This window comes from Phyllobates terribilis, unplaced genomic scaffold (genome assembly GCF_046119375.1).
Source record: "Phyllobates terribilis strain yellow unplaced genomic scaffold, ASM4611937v1 Scaffold_9__5_contigs__length_417890890, whole genome shotgun sequence".
Lineage (NCBI taxonomy): Eukaryota > Metazoa > Chordata > Amphibia > Anura > Dendrobatidae > Phyllobates > Phyllobates terribilis.
Genome location: NW_027362769.1, coordinates 379,221,214 through 379,240,878, shown reverse-complemented (window position 1 = coordinate 379,240,878; position 19,665 = coordinate 379,221,214). Strand labels below are relative to the sequence as shown.

The 19,665-nt window shown below is 51.0% G+C and overlaps 1 protein-coding gene across 3 annotated transcripts in view; it reads right to left on the bottom strand.

Annotated features, from left to right (window-relative positions):
• Nucleotides 1–19,665, bottom strand: part of B9D1 (B9 domain containing 1) — a 49,051-nt gene that overhangs the window by 18,209 nt on the left and 11,177 nt on the right. For all 3 annotated transcript variants that reach the window (XR_012250768.1, XM_073648444.1, XM_073648443.1), the window contains exon 5: nucleotides 17,693–17,755. Coding sequence is in view for 2 of the 3 variants with exons in the window: in XM_073648444.1 (XP_073504545.1) it covers nucleotides 17,693–17,755 (63 nt within the window). In the remaining variant the exon portion in view is untranslated. The remainder of the gene's footprint in view (nucleotides 1–17,692; nucleotides 17,756–19,665) is intronic.

Genomic DNA, 19,665 nt, shown 5'->3' with positions numbered 1-19,665 from the left:
TTGAGTGATTCCATAATTTTTTCCCTCTGCTTGGTCTGAGAAAAAAATTACCCTTACTGAGTACCACATTTTTAATCTTGATTTCTTTTAGTGCTTCTTAAAGCCCTGAAGTTGCCATTTGAAATGACTTTAGTTTTGTGCCATGTTTGTGATTGGCTTTTTTTCAACAACATTAAACAACTGAATGAACATCCTCCGAGCCCGGTGATTCCATAATTTTTGCCAGGGGTTGTATTAGACATTAAGAGCAGTTTTACCTTGCTGAGGGTGATGAGGGCAGGCAATACCATGCTTTCCTATAAGCTGTGTGTGAATGGATGGGTAAGCTTCTGTGTACCTGGATAGCACTAGTTTAACATGACAAATGCCATTCTTGCAATGGGTTAAAGAGAAACTCTGAAGATTATTTTTGTAAGTGATAACTATATTTCTGAATTAGTGGTACCGTATATTCCGGCGTATAAGACGACCTGGTGTATAAGACGACCCCCCTACTTTCCTGTTAAAATATAGAGTTTAGGATATATTCACCGTATAAGACTACCCCTTTTCCAACGCATACCAAACACCGGTAAAAATTAAAAAAAAACAGATTTGAATTTAACATGGTCCTTTTTTAATTTAAATTCTTATGACATGCAGGTATATAGCAGGAAAACTGTCACTCATAAACATATTAAAATAGGGGGGACCCCACGTCATTTTTTGGGGGGGTCCCCCATTCTAATAGCTAGTAAAGGCTAGGTATTCAGCTGGGGGCTGATATTAGTAGCCTGGGAAGCTCCGTGGGTATTACCCCCTTCCCAGACTTCAAACATCTGCCCCAGCCGTCTGCTTAACCTCCGCTAGAGACTATAATGATGGTGGATCCCACGCCAATTTTCTTTTTAAAAAATCCTTTATTTTAACACTAAATGACAATTCAGGGGTTAATAAAGATGCAGTCCCTAAATTATTAATTTTGTAATTAATTTTTCCCAAAAATGTTGACGTGGGGCTTCGCCATATTTTTGTGTCCAGCCAGGTACAGCAGGCAGGAACGGGCTGCCCCCAACCACCAGCTGCCTATTTGTACCTGGCCGGACACAACAATATAGGGAAGCCCTTTTTTTTTTAATTATTTCATGAAATAATAAAAAAAAAAAATACGTGGGGCTTCGCCCTATTTTTGTGTCCAGCCAGGTACAACTAGGCAGCTGGGGGCTGGAATCTGCAGCGCAGGGAGGCCCAAGCTTTCTGGGCCCCCCCTGCTGCAAATTGCAGTCCGCAGCCACCCCGGAAAATGGCGCGTTCATAGAAGCGCCATCTTCTGGCGCTGTACCCAACTCATCCAGGGCCCTGGTGCGGTGGCTCACTGGGTAATAAAGGGGTTAAGGCCAGCTTGGCATTATCAGCTGGCCCTAAGCCCGAAATTCATGGGGTCACGCCAATATTAGACATGACCGCCATGAATTTCTAGTAAAGTAATTAAAAAAAACACAACACCCAGAATAAAGTCCTTTAATTGAAATAAAGACACAATTTTTTAATGTTCTAAATTAAACCATACTTACCATCACGCCCATTCCAGCTGAAGCCAACGATCTCCTGCAATAAAAGTAAAATAATAAAGCAACCTCATCCTTACCTCTCCATGGTTCCCAGGACCGGTCCAGCTCTGCTACATTCACATGACAGGCTGGACCGCAGCAGAACGCTGCCGTTCAGCTTGCCATGCGGCAGACACTGAGAAGCGCAGGCATGCTTGTGCTCCTCAGTGTCTGACTGTGACGGCATCCAGATGAGCCGAGATCATGTCCAATGAACTCGGCTCACCTCATGCACGTCACTGACAGCGTGGGAAAATTCTCCTGCTCCCCGCATGCGCAGTAGAAGTTTCCCACGCTGTCAGTGACGGACGTCCAGGAGGTGAGCTGAGTTCATTGTCGGCTCATCTGGATGCCGTCACAGAGAGACACTGAGGAGCGCAAGCATGCCTGCGCTTCTCAGTGTCTGCGGGATGACAGGCTGGATGGCGGCGTTCTGCTGCGGTCCAGCCTGTCATCTCGATGTAGCAGAGCTGGAGCTGTCGTGGGAACCATGGAAAGGTAAGGATGAGGTTGGTTTATTATTTTTCTTTTATTGCAGGAGATCGTTGGCTTCAGCTGGAATGGGCGTGATGGTAAGTATGGTTTAATTTAGAACAATAAAGGATTGTGTCTTTATTTCAATTAAAGGACTTTATTCTGGGTGTTTGTGTTTTTTTTAACTTTGACTATGGGGTTAGTAATGGGGGTGTCTTATAGACGCCTCTCCATTACTAACCTGGGCTTGATGTCAGCTGGCATTATAAGCTGACATCAACCCCAGCCCTATTACCCCCTGCCACCGCACCAGGGCAGTGTGGAAGAGCGAGGCTAAGTGCCAGAATTGGCGCATCCTATGAATGCGCCATTTCTGGGGCGGCTGACGGCTGGTGTTTCTAGCCTGGGAGGGGGCCAATATTCATGGCTCCCTTCCTGGGCTATTAATATCAGCCCCCAGCTGTCTGCCTAGCCTTTGCTAGCTATTAAATTAGGGGGGACCCCACGTCATTTTTTTGGGGGGGTTCCCCATTTTAATAGCTAGTAAAGACTAGGTATTCAGCTGGGGGCTGATATTAGTAGCCTGGGAAGCTCTGTGGGTATTACCCCCTTCCCAGGCTTCAAACATCTGCCCCAGTCGTCTGCTTAACCTCCGCTAGAGCCTAAAATTAAGGGGAACCCCACGCCAATTTTTTTAATAATAAATCCTTTATTTTAATACTAAATGACAAGTACAGTAATCAACACTGTCACTGTACTTATTATATATGTGACTGACATGTTTCTATCTATCTAATCTATGTGTGAAGCTCTATTCTGTCTGTTATAAATTGTCGGGTACAGATGCTGAATTGCCGGCCGGCTTTTTTAAAGAGACAGTGCATGAAAACACTATTATTTGTTTTAATAAATCCTTTACACTAAATGACAAGTACAGTAAGCAATACTGTCACTGTACTTCATATATATGTGACCGACATGTTTCTATCTATCTAATCTATGTGTGAAGCTCTATTCTTTCTATTCTAAATTGTCGGGTGCCGGCTTATGCCGCTGCTGAATTGCCGGCTTTTTATATATTGTCACAGAAGCGATGCGAACTTCCCTGCTCCGGACACAGCGCACCACTTCTGTGACAAGTGAAAGCTGTCGGCACAGAAGCCCTGCGCTGTGTCCGGAGCTGGGAATACGCAGCGATGTGTCAGTTTCAGCACAGAAGCGCTGACTGTCTGGACGTACCGCCGCCGTATTTTAACTCCCTCCACCTTATATTAACTCCGACATGGCAGGGATACGGCCACGGCAGCTTATTAACACCCGCAGAGTATCCCCGCATGTCAATTTCTGAAAGTTCAAAAGCATTACCGGCGTATAAGACGACCCCAGACTAGACAGAAGATTTTTCAGTCTTCAAAAGTCGTCTTATACGCCGGAATATACGGTAGATGATTACATTTGCTGATTAGTCCTCGTTTCCCCGGAGCGTCTATTACTGAAATGTATTTTTTGTTCTGGAATGTAATAATCGGATCGCAGCGTTTTTCCGCTAATTGCTTCATTAAGTTTATATAATGAGTAGACAGATTGTTAGCTTGTGCTAAAGGACAACGGCTGTAAAATCTTACGATACTTCGGCTGCGTAATGGTAATTTATTTCAGTACAATGTGTGTGTGAAATACTCTGCTGTGGGCCGATATATGGACTGGATTGGTGTACCCATAGACAGTGAAGTCTATCAAGAAACTAATGGGTCATTTATGGTCACAGGTGGCCACAGTTGGTCACATACAAGTGGGTTTTGTCAAACTACGAATTGTTACCATGTCCATCACATGGACTCTACTGATTCCTAAAAGGTCCCATTGGTTTTTGGCATGGACTCTGGACTGTTATCAGGGGTGGAAATTGGACTATTCAAATTTATAATGGGTCCTATTAGGTTTTGACACTGATTTCGAGACTTACCACGGGTGTGACCCCTACTGATTCATAATAGGTCCTATTGGTCTTTGTCATGGACTCTGAGCCATTACACAAGCGTTTTTAGGGACTCTACTGATTTATACCGAGTCTCGTTGGGTTTTGTCATGGGCCTCAGACTGTTACCATGGGCAACAATTGGACTATTCAGATTCATAATGGGTCCTGTTGAGTTTTGCCAAGGGTGTGACATGGACTCCACTGATTCATAATAAGTCCCATTGGTTTTAGCATGAACTCCTAATACTCTTCAAGAAAAATGTAAGACAATTTGTGATGGATGCTTTAGCTCAAGTATAAACCAACCTAGTATCATGTATTACCAACTATACAATTGCCTATCTCTGTAGGCTCAGCGTATATCGGGAGATAGGTCTGATGTTTGCAGTCATACACAGTCGGCCCTTGCTACGTGTCTCGGTTACTTGTTCCCTGTCTTTCCCCGTGGGGACGGTCTGTAATGACACCACACGCTGGAATCCTTGACACTCGCCATTTGTGGTTCCAGTTCTTGGACGTAAATAATTATCCCATTGCTTATTAGCAGCAAATTTTTGGCTAATTGAGAAGCCTACATCTGCTAAGCCCGCTAATCCACCTATTAATGCGAGCCATGTCCCGGTCGCGTTTGTTTGATGGGTGGATTTGAGCCTTGTCATTGCTGATTGTGTGATGTGCCAACTCCTGACAAAAATAATCACAGCTCAGGAATAATATAGTATTAGATCCTGATCTAGCATTACACGACCTGTCCCCGGGGACTTGGATAATTGCTTCTCACTGGGAAAAACTGGTATTTGATAAAGATGAGGGATCATGGTACATCCCTCCAAAATTGTGATTAGTGGATGTGATTCGCTGCCATGGAGGTATCCAAATGTGAGAATGGTCTTGTCCCGACAACAGAATTACATATATTGGATGCAAGTTATGGGAACCTCAAATTATGGGAGCTATGACTGAGAACACCAATGGCTTTACATGCCTCACCCTGACACTGAGAACCAACTTGCCGGCCTGAACGATATCCATCCCTAATTGACAGAATAGAGGCCGTAATAAACTACTAGTCGTTATATTAAAAAGAAACCTGATTCAGTTCAATGCTGGTGGGTATATCATATTCAGCTCGAAGCATAAATGGAAAAATATTCTGAAAACTGAAGTATCGGGCACTCGGAGCCTCCCCCGCTGGGATTTAATCTGTTAGGCTGGAATGAAGAAATTTCACAGGAGTTTCCCTGTAATATCGTTCATTATTACGAGAGCACACAAGATGGTGAGGGAACCCATGGTGCCCCCAGGGCGATGTGACTGGTAACCTGGCAGTCATCGAATGGACGGTCATTGCATACAACGCCTGTCGCTGGGACTGTCTGATTAATCATCATTTATATCCTCTGTATGTAGCCGCTATGCAGAACTTGTGTGAAGAATCATTTTCCTTAACCAGGCCCCTTTCCAAGGTCATGTTCCTTTCTCCTCTGCCTTTCCAAGCACCGTCCTCGTTCAGTTTTGCTCCCCCTGAAAGTGCCATTGTATGTGTAAAGATAAAGCATCCCGGCGTCAAGCACAAGAAACCATCCGAAACCGATAATTTCCTGAAGGATTCTATGGCCATCAGGAAATGTGCCACCTCTCCTGGGACGCCTCACCTTTTCATGGGTTCCTCCGAGGCCCCTTGTTCAGGTAGGAGTGGCAGAGGCAGAATACCTCAATAAGATAGGAGCAGCAGGGGTGGAACCTCTCAATCTGGTAGGAGTAGCAGGGGAGGAACTCCTACATCAAGTAGGATCAGCAGGGGCCGATCCCAAAACATCAAGTAGCGAGAACAGAACCCCTAGATCAGGTAGTAAGAGAAGGGGCAGAACCCCTACATCAGGTAGGAACAGCAGGGGTGGGATGACTAGATCGAGTAGGAATAGCAGGGGCGGAATGACTAGATCGAGTAGGAACAGCAGGGGTGGAATAACTAGATCGAGTAGGAATAGCAGGGGCGGAATGACTAGATCGAGTAGGAACAGCAGGGGTGGAATAACTAAATCGAGAAGGAACAGCAGGGGTGGAATAACTAGATCGAGTAGGAACAGCAGGGGTGGAATAACTATATCAGGTAAAAATAGCACGATCATAACCACTAAATCAGGTAGAAGCAGCAGAAGAGGAACCACTAGATAAAAAAGGAAGGGGTAGGGGCTGAACCCATAAATAAGTTAGGAACTGCAGGGGTGGAACTACTAGATCGAGTAGGAACTGCAGAGGTCGAACCACTAGATCGAGAAGGAACTGCAGAGGTGGAGCCACTAGATCGAGTAGGAAATGCAGACGTGGAGCCACTAGATCGAGTAGGAACTGCAGAGGTGGAGCCACTAGATCGAGTAGGAACTGCAGAGGTGGAGCCACTAGATCGAGTAGGAACTGCAGAGGTGGAGCCACTAGATCGAGTAGGAACTGCAGAGGTGGAGCCACTAGATCGAGTAGGAACTGCATGGGCGGAACCACTAGATCAGATAAGAATAATTAGATCAGAATTCCTAAATCAGGAAAGAACAGGGGCAGAACCATTACATCATATAGGAACTGCGGGGATGGAACCACTAGATCACTTAAGAACACCAGGGGCGGAACCACTAGATCAGATAGGAATAATTAGATCAGAATCCCTAAATCAGATAGGAACAACAGGTGTAGAACCATCACATTGGATAGGAACTGCAGGGGTGGAACCACTAGATCAGGTAGAAACAGCAGGAGTAGGACTGCTAAATTGGGTAGGATCAGTAGGGGATGAACAACATCAGGTAGGATTAGTAGGATCAGTATATCAAGAGCAAGTGGGAAAAACAGGGGTGGGGAAACTAGATGTTGATTTCCAGTTGAATAATGTTTTCTTCTCCCATTCACATCCAAAGCTTTTTAAAAATTGCAGATTTAGTAATGTGGCATCAGACAATCACCTCCTCTCACAGTCATCCGTAATGTACTGGATTCAGAATTTCTCATTCAGCTTTAGCAGAGAACGTAGTACAGATTAAGTAACTCGAGATCACTAGTACCAAAGTTTTCTCTACTTCTTATAAAAAGATAAGCTGCTCAAAAGTGGATCTGGCTATCTAGAGGATGCCCTTGGTGAGCACATGGACAACAGTAGTGTCCCGCGATGCCAACCTTGTTTCCCTGACCTGTAGGTGGAAACGATCGGTGAAACACCGCGACATCTGTTTTATCGTTCGCTGCTGGGAGCTTCAAATAAAAATCTTAAAAGATGTGGAATTTTACAGATAAACTTTATTTTATTTTTTTTTTTACGGCCTCGCTTTCTGGCGGTTATTAGCGCTTGAGCTTGGCGGACAAGGCGACGAGTAAGATAACACTAATGACAACTTTTCTGGCTCCCATTCTTTGGTGTGTTTCCTGTGCTGATGGTTTTCATGCTGGGTGCTAAATGCTCTGCAAAGTGTGGCGTGCTCAGCAATTTCCTCACTGAGACAAGAAAACGTTGACCAGATGCTTGTTAAAAAGCGAGACAATGTGAGATAAGCCCAGCGGGGCTCAGCTGCTGATTTCTGCTTCATTGCTCTTTGCCGGCAGCTCCCGGAAGCACCAGAAACCTGCAGTAATTGAGAGGTCTTGTGTAGACATTTCTAGGGGCCAATGAGAGGTCCTCCGAGCTTATTAACCTTGTCTTTATATCATCTCTAATAAGTGGCCTTGGATAAGACACAAGGGAGAAGCAGTTGGAGGTGTCGTCTCCCCCCCGACTGCAGGTGGCAGCGGCGGGAACTTTGCCCAGTTTTGAAGATATTTGGAATGAGTTAATATCAATGACTTACAGAGGTTATCCAGCGCCTGTCACTTCCCCATAGGGAGGAAAGAGGCGCCAGTGAGGTGGTGTCTGTTATCCACTTGGCCGGTCTTGTGAAATTTACTGGTGTGACGGTGGCTACTTTGAAAACTGTGGTGTTTTAGAGAAAACATGGTGTGAATTTGAGTTGGCTTGGAAAGAAGAGTCCAAGGAGTGTGAGAAGAGTCCAAGCAGAGGAAGACCTGACCAGGCAGGAAGGAGGGAAAAGTCTGCTGGGCGTCTCTTCATCTGCTTCTCTATGCCTGATTTGAGTTCCAAGCTTAAGGCCACGTTCACACGTTCAGTATTTGGTCAGTATTTTACATCAGTTTGTGTAAGCCAAAACCAGGAGTGGGTGATAAATACAGAAGTGGAGACGTGTTTCTATTATACTTTTACTCTGATTGTTCCACTCCAGGTTTTAGCTTACAAATACTGATGTAAGATACTGACCAAATACTGCACGTGTGAATGTGGCCTAAGGAGTCCCGGTAGGTGAAGAAGAGTCCGAGGAAGAAGAGCCCAGGGCAAGGCGGAGAGGAAGAGCCCAGGGCAAGGCAGAGAGGAAGAGCCCAGGGCAAGGCAGAGAGGAAGAGCCCAGGGCAAGGCAGAGAGGAAGAGCCCAGGGCAAGGCAGAGAGGAAGAGCCCAGGGCAAGGCAGAGAGGAAGAGCCCAGGGCAAGGCAGAGAGGAAGAGCCCAGGGCAAGGCAGAGAGGAAGAGCCCAGGGCAAGGCAGAGAGGAAGAGCCCAGGGCAAGGCAGAGAGGAAGAGCCCAGGGCAAGGCAGAGAGGAAGAGCCCAGGGCAAGGCAGAGAGGAAGAGCCCAGGGCAAGGCAGAGAGGAAGAGCCCAGGGCAAGGCAGAGAGGAAGAGCCCAGGGCAAGGCAGAGAGGAAGAGCCCAGGGCAAGGCAGAGAGGAAGAGCCCAGGGCAAGGCAGAGAGGAAGAGCCCAGGGCAAGGCAGAGAGGAAGAGCCCAGGGCAAGGCAGAGAGGAAGAGCCCAGGGCAAGGCAGAGAGGAAGAGCCCAGGGCAAGGCAGAGAGGAAGAGCCCAGGGCAAGGCAGAGAGGAAGAGCCCAGGGCAAGGCAGAGAGGAAGAGCCCAGGGCAAGGCAGAGAGGAAGAGCCCAGGGCAAGGCAGAGAGGAAGAGCCCAGGGCAAGGCAGACAGAGAGGAAGAGCCCAGGGCAAGGCAGACAGAGAGGAAGAGCCCAGGGCAAGGCAGACAGAGAGGAAGAGCCCAGGGCAAGGCGGAGAGGAAGAGCCCAGGGCAAGGCGGAGAGGAAGAGCCCAGGGCAAGGCGGAGAGGAAGAGCCCAGGGCAATGCGGAGAGGAAGAGCCCAGGGCAAGGCGGAGAGGAAGAAGAGCTCCGGGCAAAGAGGAGACGAAGAGCTCCGGGCAAAGAGGGGAAGAAGAGCTCCGGGCAAAGAGGGGAAGAAGAGCTCCGGGCAAAGAGGGGAAGAAGAGCTCCGGGCAAGGAGAGCTCCGGGCAAGGAGGGGAAGAAGAGCTCCGGGCAAGGAGGGGAAGAAGAGCTCCGGGCAAGGAGGGGAAGAAGAGCTCCGGGCAAGGAGGGGAAGAAGAGCTCCGGGCAAGGAGGGGAAGAAGAGCTCCGGGCAAGGAGGGGAAGAAGAGCTCCGGGCAAGGAGGGGAAGAAGAGCTCCGGGCAAGGAGGGGAAGAAGAGCTCCGGGCAAAGAGGAGACGAAGAGCTCCGGGCAAAGAGGGGAAGAAGAGCTCCGGGCAAAGAGGGGAAGAAGAGCTCCGGGCAAGGAGAGCTCCGGGCAAGGAGGGGAAGAAGAGCTCCGGGCAAGGAGGGGAAGAAGAGCTCCGGGCAAGGAGGGGAAGAAGAGCTCCGGGCAAGGAGTGGAAGAAGAGCTCCGGGCAAGGAGGGGAAGAAGAGCTCCGGGCAAGGAGGGGAAGAAGAGCTCCGGGCAAGGAGGGGAAGAAGAGCTCTGGGCAAGGAGGTGAAGAAGAGTCCGAGGAAGAAGAGCCCAGGGCAAGGCGGAGAGGAAGAGCCCAGGGCAAGGCGGAGAGGAAGAGCCCAGGGCAAGGCGGAGAGGAAGAGCCCAGGGCAAGGCGGAGAGGAGGAGCCCAGGGCAAGGCGGAGAGGAAGAGCCCAGGGCAAGGCGGAGAGGAAGAGCCCAGGGCAAGGCGGAGAGGAAGAGCCCAGGGCAAGGCGGAGAGGAAGAGCCCAGGGCAAGGCGGAGAGGAAGAGCCCAGGGCAAGGCGGAGAGGAAGAGCCCAGGGCAAGGCGGAGAGGAAGAGCCCAGGGCAAGGCGGAGAGGAAGAAGAGCTCCGGGCAAGGCGGAGAGGAAGAAGAGCTCCGGGCAAGGCGGAGAGGAAGAAGAGCTCCGGGCAAGGCGGAGAGGAAGAAGAGCTCCGGGCAAGGCGGAGAGGAAGAAGAGCTCCGGGCAAGGCGGAGAGGAAGAAGAGCTCCGGGCAAGGCGGAGAGGAAGAAGAGCTCCGGGCAAGGCGGAGAGGAAGAAGAGCTCCGGGCAAGGCGGAGAGGAAGAAGAGCTCCGGGCAAGGCGGAGAGGAAGAAGAGCTCCGGGCAAGGAGGGGAAGAAGAGCTCCGGGCAAGGAGGGGAAGAAGAGCTCCGGGCAAGGAGGGGAAGAAGAGCTCCGGGCAAGGAGGGGAAGAAGAGCTCCGGGCAAGGAGGGGAAGAAGAGCTCCGGGCAAGGAGGGGAAGAAGAGCTCCGGGCAAGGAGGGGAAGAAGAGCTCCGGGCAAGGAGGGGAAGAAGAGCTCCGGGCAAGGAGGGGAAGAAGAGCTCCGGGCAAGGAGGGGAAGAAGAGCTCCGGGCAAGAAGTGCTCAGGGCAAGGAGGGGAAGAAGAGCTCAGGGCAAGGAGAAGAAGAGTCCTGGGGAAGGGAGAAGAAGAGTCCAGGCAAGGGGAGAAGAGGAGTTCAGGTAGGAAGAAAGAAGAACACAGGCAAGAGAAAGTATTCAGGCCGGTGTAAGATGAGTCCAGGGAGGAAGAAGAGTTCATGAAGGAAAAAAAAAATCCAGGCAGGAGGAGGAAGAGTCCAGGCAGGGAAAGAACTGTCCACACAGGGGGAAGAACAGTAAATGCAGGGGGATAGGAAGAGTTTGCTGGACGTCTCCCAATCTGGATTCTTGTTACACCGCTGGTTCTGATTGACAAGTTTTACCCTATATGCATATAAGGAAACACCTGTTAATCAAGACCAATCCACTAGGGAGAAGTCACCCAGAGCAGACCTCTCCCTGTGTCTGCAGCTCTTTCCTAAATAGTCCAGTGCATTAAAGAGTGATTAAACTTGACATTTGTTTTTCTATGAGTTTGTCCCGCATGGAAAGCTTTTCCCCAGTTTATTAGCCTGCTGTCAGCTGCATCAATATCAGAATGCACTGATTTGGAGTACAGATGATGGCGGTGAAATGCTGCCTCTCCTCTGCATTTTGTGCTTCTCAGAACAATCTCCTGCAAAAGCTTCTCCCCAGAGTTAGCGAGACACGGAGCTGAGCCATCCCTGCCATCATCAGTACTTCATAGGAGTACGTACTGATATCAATGCACCTGAAGACAGGCAGAGACTGGGAAAAAGCAGAGGTTTGGAAGCCATTATATGCAATTTTCTTTTAAGGTTGTCGCAGACAGGTTTATTGAGTGCTGATTGGTAAATGAATGAATACAGCTCCAGCTGAGTCCGCGACGTGCGCAGTCAGATTTCCCGCTCCCTGAGATCAGGAGCTTTGCTCTGCGGGATTTCATGCCTGCCCTTTACAAAGTCCACCCACACATCCTAAATACCACAAGACGACTCTGCTCGGCACGCTCCACGCTCCCGATAATCTTCTTAACATCTTCCCGTCCTGACTTCATTTGCCGTATTACAAAAAGACCCCCTGGGATGTCAGCGAGCAGTAATAAAGCAGTCAGCGCATCCGTGCGTCAGGCGGGCGGATACATCTGCTGGAGGAAGAGTCAACCTGATAGCAAATCTATATCACCTAAAGGGACAGACTCGTCAACTACCATTGTAGATGATGACTTTGCTCCAAGAAATCATTGCTGGAAACCATCAACAGGCAGGGTTATCCGCCATCGGATCTTATTGTGGCTTGGACAACTACAAGTGTTGGCCGTACAGTAAATGCAGGAGTTGTCACCATCTATTACAGCTCTTTACTGTAGTATTGATTTTCCATTCATGAACCAGGAATCTCAGGATGAACAAAGCTCCGTTAAAGGGAAACATGATGGGTTTATACCTCTTGACTTGATCTATGAAGACTGCTGAAATAGCTCTTAAAAAAGAAAGGGAAAACATGGAGGCACATGAGGATCACGCCTCGCACCCACCTGTCTGTCATTGCACCGTACGGTTTTCTAGTAAAATGTGACAATGTTCCCTATACCGCAATATATAAGACACACATGGCTTCTTCACAAAGAATTATCACATCAAAGGTTTTGTCGGCCGATCGATTTTTGTTGCAAGAAGGGTGAGAGTGCTATGAAAAAAAAGAGAAAAACAAAAGAAGTAACAATACCTCCACCGATCCCGCGCCGTTCCTGTTCTGACACCCCTCTGGATCCATGCTGACTTCTGCTTCCTCTTGACGCACAGGAAATGTGTCACCACTGTGGCCAATCACAAGCCTCAGTGGTGACACGCCCCAGACAGCGATTGGCTGAGAGGCATTTCCTATTGGTTGAAAGGGACCAGAACAAAAGTCGCGAGTCTGAGAATCGTCAGAACATGAAAATCGAGGGATCGGAGGATTACTTCTTTTCTTTTTATGCTCCTATTTAATACCTTTTATTTATTAAAAAATAATTGATCAGCCAGACAATCCCTTTAAAGCCTATGTCATCGGACCTCTTTTTTTTCCAAATCCCCAGGGTAGATGTAGTGAAAAATGTAAAAATTCTACTTGCCTACAGTCACCACTAGAGGGAGCTGATTGTACACAGTTTATACGTCTCTCTCTATTTATATTACTTTAATGTAAATTAAAAAAGCAGTGCTGTTTTTTTATATATACATATAATATATATTTATCATGCTTTGCTTATGTATGCATATATTAAAAAAAGCACTGCTTCCAATATAAAGTTGGCCTAAAACGTGTAAATTTACATTAAAGTTATAAACCAGCGTGCATTTTCAAATCTTATATCATATTTTTCATCATCAGTGTGCAGTATACTCTCTGTATAAAGAAAATAAAAAAATTCCCCCTAAAAGTTTGCAGTGTTTTGCAGCTCTTTCTATATCCTCTGCGCCTCATACCGTGCTCAGGCCTTTTATAATAAATCAGCATTCATTCGCCCGGCTGTCAGCTCCAGTCCACAGCGTGGGGGTGGAATATGGAGAACACGCTGTACTGTATTATTCAGGAGTGTCACAAGGTGTCTTTCGCCTTGAGATCAGTGAATGCACGGAGATGATGAAGGCCCCGTCCTGTTTTCTCTCTCCACAAAGGTCTTTTCTCGCTCCCTCCTGGTAATAAAGAGATGGATCCCGCGCTCGGTGTCGTGCACTCGCACACGACAGAGGAGTCAGTGCAGTTTTTCATTCTAGTCATCTGAGACTTTCTTCTAAATAAGGAAGATTCCCATCTGCGGAGCTCTCGGGAATTAAAATAGTGACGGAAATAGTTTAATAAGGAGGTGGAGCGCTGGGATTAAAGCTGGCCAGCCATCAAGGTGTTAAAGAAAATACAACAGAGGAGGCAATCAATTGATTAGGGATTAGAAAGTAAGGAAACCCTGGGAGATATAGGAACCAGAGACATCACAGAGGAGCCGTCCGACAAACGGGAACCAGCGACATCACAGAGGAGCCGCCCGGGAACCAGCAACATCACAGAGGTGCCACCCGGGAACCAGCGACATCACAGAGGAGCCGCCCGGGAACCAGCGACATCACAGAGGAGCCGCCCGACAAACGGGTACCAGAGACATCACAGAGGAGCCGCCCGGGAACCAGCGACATCACAGAGGAGCCGTCCGACAAACGGGAACCAGCGACATCACAGAGGAGCCGCCCGACAAACGGGAACCAGAGACATCACAGAGGAGCCGCCCGGGAACCAGCAACATCACAGAGGTGCCGCCCGGGAACCAGCAACATCACAGAGGTGCCGCCCGGGAACCAGCAACATCACAGAGGTGCCGCCCGGGAACCAGCAACATCACAGAGGAGCCGCCCGGGAACCAGCGACATCACAGAGGAGCCGCCCGACAAACGGGAACCAGCGACATCACAGAGGAGCCGCCCGGGAACCAGTGACATCACAGAGGAGCCGCCCGACAAACGGGAACCAGTGACATCACAGAGGAGCCGCCCGACAAACGGGAACCAGCGACATCACAGAGGAGCCGCCCGGGAACCAGCGACATCACAGAAGTGCTGCCCGGGAACCAGCGACACCACAGAGGAGCCGCCCGGGAACCAGCGACATCACAGAGGAGCCGCCGGGAACCAGCGACATCACAGAGGAGCCGCCCGACAAACGGGAACCAGCGACATCACAGAGGAGCCGCCCGGGAACCAGCGACAACACAGAGGAGCCGCCCGGGAACCAGTGACATCACAGAGGAGCCGCCCGACAAACGGGAACCAGCGACATCACAGAGGAGCCGCCCGGGAACCAGCGACATCACAGAGGAGCCGCCCGACAAACGGGAACCAGCGACATCACAGAGGAGCAGCCCGGGAACCAGCGACATCACAGAGGAGCCGCCCGGGAACCAGCGACATCACAGAGGAGCCGCCCGGGAACCAGCGACATCACAGAGGAGCCGCCCGGGAACCAGCGACATCACAGAGGAGCCGCCCGGGACCCAGCGACAACACAGAGGAGCCGCCCGGGACCCAGCGACAACACGGAGGTGCCGCCCGGGAACCAGCGACAACACGGAGGTGCCGCCCGGGAACCAGCGACAACACGGAGGAGCCGCCCGGGAACCAGCGACATCACAGAGGAGCCGCCCGGGAACCAGCGACATCACAGAGGAGCCGCCCGGGAACCAGCGACATCACAGAGGAGCCGCCCGGGAACCAGCGACATCACAGAGGAGCCGCCCGGGAACCAGCGACATCACAGAGGAGCCGCCCGACAAACGGGAACCAGCGACATCACAGAGGAGCCGCCCGGGAACCAGCGACATCACAGAGGTGCCGCCCGACAAACGGGAACCAGAGACATCACAGAGGAGCCGCCCGGGACCCAGCGACATCATCACGGAGGTGCCGCCCGGGACCCAGCGACATCATCACGGAGGTGCCGCCCGGGACCCAGCGACATCATCACGGAGGTGCCGCCCAGGACCCAGCGACATCATCACGGAGGTGCCGCCCGGGACCCAGCGACATCATCACGGAGGTGCCGCCCGGGACCCAGCGACATCATCACGGAGGTGCCGCCCGGGACCCAGCGACATCATCACGGAGGTGCCGCCCGGGACCCAGCGACATCATCACGGAGGTGCCGCCCGGGACCCAGCGACATCATCACGGAGGTGCCGCCCGGGACCCAGCGACATCATCACGGAGGTGCCGCCCGGGACCCAGCGACATCATCACGGAGGTGCCGCCCGGGACCCAGCGACATCATCACGGAGGTGCCGCCCGGGACCCAGCGACATCATCACGGAGGTGCCGCCCGGGACCCAGCGACATCATCACGGAGGTGCCGCCCGGGACCCAGCGACATCATCACGGAGGTGCCGCCCGGGACCCAGCGACATCATCACGGAGGTGCCGCCCGGGACCCAGCGACATCACAGAGGAGCCGCCCGGGAACCAGCGACATCACAGAGGTGCCGACCGGGAACCAGCGACATCACAGAGGTGCCGTCCGGGAACCAGCGACATCACAGAGGTGCCGTCCGGGAACCAGTGACATCACAGAGGTGCCACCCGACACATGGGAACCAGCGACATCACAGATGTGCCACCCGACACATGGGAACCAGCGACAGCACAGAGGTGCCGTCCGACACATGGGAACCAGCGACATCACAGAGGTGCCGTCCAACACATGGGAACCAGCGACATCACAGAGGTGCCGTCCAACACATGGAAACCAGCGACATCACAGAGGTGCCGTCCGACAAATGGGAACCAGTGACATCACAGAGGTGCCATCCGACACATGGGAACCAGTGACATCACAGAGGAGCAGTCCGGGAAACAGTGACATCAGAGAGGAGCAGTCCGGGAAACAGTGACATCACAGAGGAGCAGTCCGGGAAACAGTGACATCACAGAGGTGCAGTTCGACACATGGAAACCAGTGACATCACAGAGGTGCCGCCCGGGAACCAGTGACATCACAGAGGAGCCGCCCGGGAACCAGCGACATCACAGAAGTGCTGCCCGGGAACCAGCGACATCACAGAGGTGCCGTCCGACACATGGGAACCAGTGACATCACAGAGGTGCCGTCCGACACATGGGAACCAGTGACATCACAGAGGTGCCGTCCGACACATGGGAACCAGTGACATCACAGAGGTGCCGTCCGACGCATGGGAACCAGTGACATTACAGGCTAACCTTTGGGTGTCTGGAAACTGGTGACATCACTGAAGTACTATCCAGTGACGTAGTCAAGGATCTGATGTCTGGGAACCAGAGTTATCACGGGGGTACTAAGCAACTTCTGTAAACCAGTGACATCACTGAGGTGCCATCAGACGAATAGGAACTTGTGACATCATGGTGGTAATATTCCAAAATCTGGGAACGAGTGACATCACTAAGGTGCTATCCAATGTCTGGGGACCTGTGACATCATGAAGGTACTAGCGAACATCTGGAAATGAGTGACATGACAGAAGTACTAAGCAATATCCGAGAACCCCTGACATTACTCAGGTACTTCGGCAGCTCTTATGTCTGTATTTCAGAGGGGGAAGGACCCTCAAAGGGCTCAGTTTGAGGTGATGAGAACCTTCACTTTGACTCCCACTAGCCCGTTCCTAGGACCTGCCATCACCTTATCACAGCCCTAGTTTGGTTCTTAAGGAGTCATCCCTGTAGGGGGTCTCCCCTGGTTTAGTTAAATTGTTGTGTGGTCTCACAAGTGGCGGAGCAGATGTAGAAGGCCATCATCTGGCCCCCGATGGTGCCCCCTTGTTCTGTTGCCGGTCCTGATAATTACATTACTTTTCATTTATGGAAGGATCAATAATAGAAACAACAAGAAGGAAACGTTCCCGGAGGCAGAAGATAAAAGCGCTGGGTGATGAATAACACAGGCCGTCTGCGAGGTATTAATGAGACCCTCGCACTGCGGGGCCTGTGGGGGGCAATGGTACTGGTACTACGCTGGTGATACAAACATGTAATTACAGTCTGAGTCCTGTATGTCTGCGGGCTATAACCCCCAACAGTCCGCACACTCTACAATGATGCAGCTTATACCTATAGGATACAGTCTGGGTGCAGGGAATAACACTGGGATACTGTCCTCCTGCAGAATACATTTGTGGGGTACACACCTTGCAGCTATTTGTTTCTGGGGTATAGATCTGGTGCAGCCAATATCTATGGGGTACAGCAATTTTACACCTATACAGTGGGGAACGCTCATGGTTTGTGTCACCCCCGATTTCATATCCAGAGACCCCCAGTAGAATGTGAACGTTACATACCCGGCTTCTCAGCACAGGGATTGGGCAACGTGGATCAATTTGGGGTTAGTGCCGGAATAAGGTGAAGACCACAACAGACATGGAGGGAAAGGGGTCATAGAAAATTCACAGAAATCACAAAGACGCCGAGCACCCGAGCCGCACATCATCTGATGTAAGAGAAGGAGACAGCACAAACCTGGTGAACTTCTGCAGCTTCGATGACGACTCCGGGACAAACATGGGAATAGTCTTCTTATGTCTGGAAAAGAAGAATAGTGAGTGCAGCTCTGGAGTATAATACAGGATCAGTAATGTAATGTATGTACACAGTGACTGCACCAGCAGAATAGTGAGTGCAACTCTGGAGTATAATACAGGAGGTAACTCCGGATCAGTACAGGATAAGTAATGTAATGTATGTACACAGTGAGTGCACCAGCAGAATAGTGAGTGCAGCTCTGATCAGCTGTTGCTCACTGTGGTGATTGTGGGTGTGGTAGCTGCAGATCCTGCTGTGTGCTCCTGAGAACTAACTCCTCTCCACCTGGGGATCTGCTCTCTCTCCTACCCAGGGAGGGAGTGGGTTTCCTGGGATGAGTGATGGAGCCAAATCTCAGGCTACTGCTTCCCGAACCAGGCCGGCAGGTGGGCAGGAGAAACAAGCAACCGGCCTGAATATCGGAGGACTAGGGGGTGAGAAACTCCACCAGGAGTCGCAGCAATGTGGCTCCTACTCCCCCTGGGTTTGTGGAGACCCAGAGAAGCCGCAAGGCTTCCAGCATGGAGGGTAAGTCTCATAGCGTGCATGATGGCGTTCCTTCCGGAGGAAAGCTGAGTGCTCACGGAGGTGAGGCCGACCTCACTGAGGAAGGTTGGGCGATTTAAAGTCCCCAGGAGTCTGTGTCCACCTATGCCTCCTGGGTCATGAGCCACCTCCGTGAGTATGAAGATGCAAGTAAGCTCGTCAGGAAACTCTGGGAGGAGCTGCGCTGCACAAGCGCCAAAGCTGCAGGTGCCTCCAAACCGAGGAAGACTAAACTCCAGGCGGAGGTAAAGAGGCTCACAAGTGAAATTAATGCGCTGGAACGAAGGAAAGCCATCATCAGGGAGCAGAGTGGTCCATTCAAAAGGAAAAACTAATTAATGAAGACCGATTCAGAGAAATGGCTGATAACAGAGAGCAAAGGCAGATGGGGCTGCAGCCTGAGAGCCAGGTGGATGATGACAAGCAGAAAGCCCCACCTGGCAGCCTGCAAAGTCACCCGCAGGCCACGTGCAGCGAGCTCCCTACAGGACAGGCGACAATGACATGACAGTTCTGCCGGCTTTGGTGAGGACAGTGACAGCAGCGGCCAAGGAGGGGCGCTAATGGTGGAAATAAAGCTTCTGGAGTCCCCAGTGTGCCTCCAAAACTTCCATCTTGGTGACGATCTACCAGAAGAGGCACCTGGGGGCCACAAAAAGACTAAGAAGAACAAGCCAAAGCTGCAGGAAGCGGTAAGCTATGTATACGCCTCCCTTCCTGTACCCGCTGAGTCGGCTGCAGGGTCAGCTCGCTGTATAAGCCCCATTGCCCGGCCCAGCCTGGGTTCTGCTGTGGATCGGTGCAAAGGCGCGGGGAGATTACACAGCGTGGTAGTGAGGCGCAGAGCTCCGTCTCTGCTTGTAGAAGCGGGGAGGCAGCAGGAGGTGCATCAGCCGAGAGGCTGGACAGTGAGGGCGGCCCGGCGGCGGGCGTTCGGTCAGGCCACGATGCTGTGGTGCACTCCTCAGTGGAAGGGGGGAGCAGCACGGTGTCGGGGGCAGCTCCGGTAGCCTCGGCGCCTCTGAATGCTGTTGCCGCTGATCACTTAGTTGAGGAGGCAGTGTGAGGGGACTGTGGGAAAGCGCGTTTCAGTCCTCCCAAAGTGTTATTTTGTGTTGGCGCCACTGGTCAGGAAGATCCTGATGCTAAAGATCAGCGGAGCCTCACAACAGCTAAAGATCAGCGGTGCATCGCTACAAATGCAAAACAGCGGAAATTACCGACTGATGATGTGGAGGGCACACACAAGACCAGGGGTGAGGTTGCCTCCAGTTGGTGGGTGTGAATGAGGCCAATTCATTGTCTAGTGTTGTGGTTGCTGGTTTGGTGGAGGGTGAGATGAAGGTGGGTAATGGTGATGCTGT